The 4,254-nt window shown below is 45.7% G+C and overlaps 1 protein-coding gene across 1 annotated transcript; it reads left to right on the plus strand.

The window, feature by feature from the left end:
• Positions 1–2,970: 2,970 nt before the first annotated feature.
• Positions 2,971–4,254, plus strand: LOC122384850 (cuticle protein 7-like). The gene is made up of 2 exons (XM_043372630.1): positions 2,971–3,263; positions 3,677–4,254. Exons 1-2 carry the CDS (start codon positions 3,258–3,260, stop codon positions 4,154–4,156), a joined length of 486 nt encoding a protein of 161 aa, XP_043228565.1. The 5' UTR covers positions 2,971–3,257; the 3' UTR covers positions 4,157–4,254.

Below are 4,254 nucleotides of genomic sequence, written 5' to 3' on the forward strand. Positions count from 1 at the left end.
TTTAGGCAGCGAATGATTCGAGAATGAGATATTTATCATGATTTGCTAACGTGCTGTAAATAAATGTCAGTCATGTCCATCCCTGTGTTTAGATGTTTAAATGAAAAGGATCACTATTCAGCAGGTATAACTGTATTCTTATTCGTATATCCATGCATTCATTCATAAATGGTGGGCTTATGTACAGTTGAGGAAGGGTGAATAAGTAGATTGTTTGCACGAGACCGAAGGACATAACGCCACTCATAAGGCGAAATCGGCCAAACTATACGTCCAAACATCGGCTCACACGAGTGTAGTTTCTGTCCAATTTACCGATCACCAGGCAATCGACCGGCACAAAACGGTATGTCGAAGAATAAACGGGCTCTGAGCAACACAACCGCTAAGTAACATAAACAAGCCCTTTGCGACGCGATGCAAGCAATACAGACGCTTGTTATATGCTAAAGCATTTACACTGCAGACTTAACTATCTGTTGCCCATAGTATTGCACGCATGCGAAACCAATAACAAAAATTAGGGTAGGGTGGGTAATTGGAACATGTGGGACAATATGAAGATAGTATGAATATCACAAAATAACGGAAAAACCATAACTAACACGACAATAAGACCAACGAGGGAAATTATCGTAACTAAAAGGGCTATCATATGAACGGAGTTTAAAGTTTTAGGGAATCAAGATGTTGACCACACTGCACAAAATCAATTTCGTAAGTAAAAACGCCCAACAACACGTCATCGCAACTTCGCTGCAGTGCTAAATCTTACATTGCTAGCGCCTAATACGCAACGGCTTTTGTTGTTCAATGAACTAACAAGTGCCATCAATCCCAGAAATTTGCTTTTGCTTTTGAAACGATTTTAAATATGGCTAAATTCATTTTAGCGTGGGGTAATTTGAACACAGTGTGATAACTTCAATGAAGACAAGGATAGCTCCGAAAGAACAACGCTCCTGTTTTTGTTTTGTTTTGTTTTTTTTTTGCCAGTATTTCGACCCAAAGCAGTAGCAGATAATATGCAAATTTAAAAAAAATGTCTAATATCCATCCAATGTCCGTGCTAGCCATCGTTCCTCTGGCGGTTATCGCCAGTAGTTATCCGCATAGAATACACGTGGACGTGTGGGAAGGCGAGCAAGGACCTCGGTCTTAAATATCTATTTACTCAAGACTAGTTTGTTCAGTAAGACGCGACTTAATAGCACCGTTCGCTGTCATGGAAACACATGGTTGCAGCCACCACTAGACGAAGCATCCTGTTATAGTTTAACCCTCGCCCGTATTGGCCTTTTTACAGCGTCTAAGGTAGGGGGGGGGGGGGAGGGTCCGTAGGCCCTCTCCTACCATTCGGCCCCTGATTGAGCTAGAGCTTCGCGAGCTTGCTGCCCGTTACAAGAGCAAGCCGATGATACCCATTTTTAGAGTTCTAGGCCATTGGCTGACCTTCCAGGTTAGGTCAAAGACCCAAAAGTCGGGGAAATCGGGACCTGCTAGAATTTCGTACAGTGTGATTGTTACGGTTTTGGGGGCGTTGATCACGTATTTCGTGTTACATAATTTCTTCATGCATTTAGAGCATGAGTGAATTCGCCACGGGCCGCAAAATCCCAGTCCAGCTCAGCCCAGGCCCATAGGTTCACAGCCCGGCCCAGCCCGAGCCCATTCATGATTAAAGCGTCAAAGCCCAGCCCGGCCCAGCCCGTCAAAAATGAATGGATTAAAAATTATTGACACCACACAGGTATTCAAAGGTAGCAAAGAAACCATCTTTTTCGAGCAGCATGCACAATGCACATTGCATGCGTGCTTTATGAACTCGTTTTTAAGTCTTGCACAGTAATAAGCTATAGGTAAAGTTATAGTTTTTGTCTCAGTTGCGAACCCCTGACTCCACTTTACAGTTCTTGGCCCAGCTATCCACAGCTTATCGATCCCTAATATTTGAGGGCCCAGCCCAGCCCGTAGCCCAGCCCAGCCCAGCTCATGGCCCATTGGGCTGGCCCGGCCCATGGCGAACACTGATTTAGAGATTATGTATGTTGTAGGTCGAGCCAGGTCGGGTCAGGTCAGCCAGCAGGCATTCTGCCGACTATCCATAGTAGGTGTCAACCACCACTGACAGATAGGAAACATGTTACGTAGACTCTACAACTATACTTCGTGAATATTCAAATGGGCGCTAAATTTGAAGTCAGCTCCTAAAGTTATCACAGGAAGATGTAAAGCTCGAATAAGTGAACTTCATCTAAGCTCAGCGACCGTGACCTGACCTTGACGTGGAAAAAACGGATAGTGATTTTATACGAGTATGGTGGCGGGAGTAAGGTTTGACAGCTACGCCAGGCTGACTGTCTGTGTGTGAAGTGACCTTGACACTAACTATAATGCATGGGCCAAACATCATTTCGCATATTTGAGCGTGTACAACCACAAAAAGATTGGAAACGCGAGGATAAAGTGAGCTGACATACGTCAAATCACGATTCCGAGCAAAACATAGCCTCGAGAAACAAGTCACAGGTCGAAGGTAAACTGGGTCAAAGTCATTAATTTTTTAGGGTAGGTGTAAACATAATCAAATCAAGGGTAATAAAAGTTTCGTCGCGATTGGCCGCTTCTTAGCATGAGTTATTTGCGAAAAACCTAGGAAGGGGTTCCGTTCGACACCCCTCCCCCGATCACTGTGAAGGTTAGGCGCCAGTCAAACTTTGATTTGAGCCCAAATAAGAGCGTGCTATTGTTTTCGTATACAAATAAAAACATCGGGCAAAAAGTTAGCGGCCTGTGTTGTTAATTCCACTTTAATAAAAGAAAACGATTAACCAAAATTAGCCCTAAATTTGTAGAAATAATGACTGAAATGTCACTTGTTGCACACAAAATAAATAATATCCCAATTTTGAATCCTCAATTGGCTCTGAAGTAGTGTCTTGAACTTTTACCTATATATTGTCTCCAATTGGGGTCAGCGGCATGCAAAACTATATGAGTCACCGTCCACCATGACTTATATATCCTAATCAAGCGTAGTATCCTTGTGCTAATTATCGGCAGCTACATACACTATCGATCAGCTGAGCACCGTGTCAGGACCACACCCCTGTGCCGGCGTATCGCGACGCTGCGTCCGGTGGGTGGGTCAACTGATGACCTTGACCACCAAGGGTGTCTGCTCGCCGTATAAAAGGTGACGGACCGTGGTAGTCGGCACCAGTTGCTCTGCACACTCGTCCAGCAAACCAACCAACATGAAGGTGAGCTATATCCTAGATACTTCTCACATAGAACAGCACGACTCACAGTCTCTTCAAAGTTCATTGTAGATCCAAAACGTGTTCAGTGCACAAGTTGCTGGTATATTATGGTACGTACGTAGCATCATAATACCGATAAAAATTTAATGAAACATAAGAAAATTTCGGAAGCAAATAAAAGCACAAGATCAGAGTTTGTGTCTGACCTTGCTCTCCATCCTGATCTTTTCGAATTAAAGCGACATGGATGCATGCAATATTGCGTAAGGCCAAAGATGTAGGGTTACCAATACCTGTATCGTTTCTGACTGGCACAGCGCTGCTTAATTCCTGTTTTGTAATTTTGATATGTATTATAACATACACTGACACTTTCAGACCAATATATGAGATGACAAAATGTTATATTTCAGGTGTTCCTTGTTGCCGCCGTGCTGGCCGTGGCTGCCGCCGATTCTCCGGCTCCGTACCACCCGACTCCGGCTCCGTACCACCCGGCTCCGGCCTACAAGCCGGCTCCCTACCACCCGCAGACCCAGTACAAGGAGGAGGCCAGGCCGTTCGCCTTCGACTACGCCGTCAACGACCACTACACCGGCACCAACTTCGCCCGCAACGAGCAGAGCGACGGTCACAACGTGCAGGGCTACTACTCGGTGGTTCTGCCCGACGGCCGTACCCAGCACGTCAAGTACACGGCTGACCACTACGGTGGATACAACGCCGAGGTCACCTACGACGGAGAGGCCGCCTACCCCGAGCAGCACTCTGCATACAAGCCGGCCCCCTACAAGCCGGCCCCCTACCACCCGGCCCCTGCCTACAAGCCGGCCCCCTACCACCCGGCCCCTGCTTACAAGCCGACCCCTGCCTACAAGCCCGCACATTATTAATGCAGTGTTGCTTGGTCTAAGGAGTAAATGAGTTGTGGAATGTACTATTTATCGTGTTGATAAATGTATTGTAAATAAATGTTTGTATTCGCATAACA

Source organism: Amphibalanus amphitrite, unplaced genomic scaffold (assembly GCF_019059575.1).
Source record: "Amphibalanus amphitrite isolate SeventyFive unplaced genomic scaffold, NRLGWU_Aamphi_draft 000200F_arrow, whole genome shotgun sequence".
NCBI classification, from domain to species: domain Eukaryota; kingdom Metazoa; phylum Arthropoda; class Thecostraca; order Balanomorpha; family Balanidae; genus Amphibalanus; species Amphibalanus amphitrite.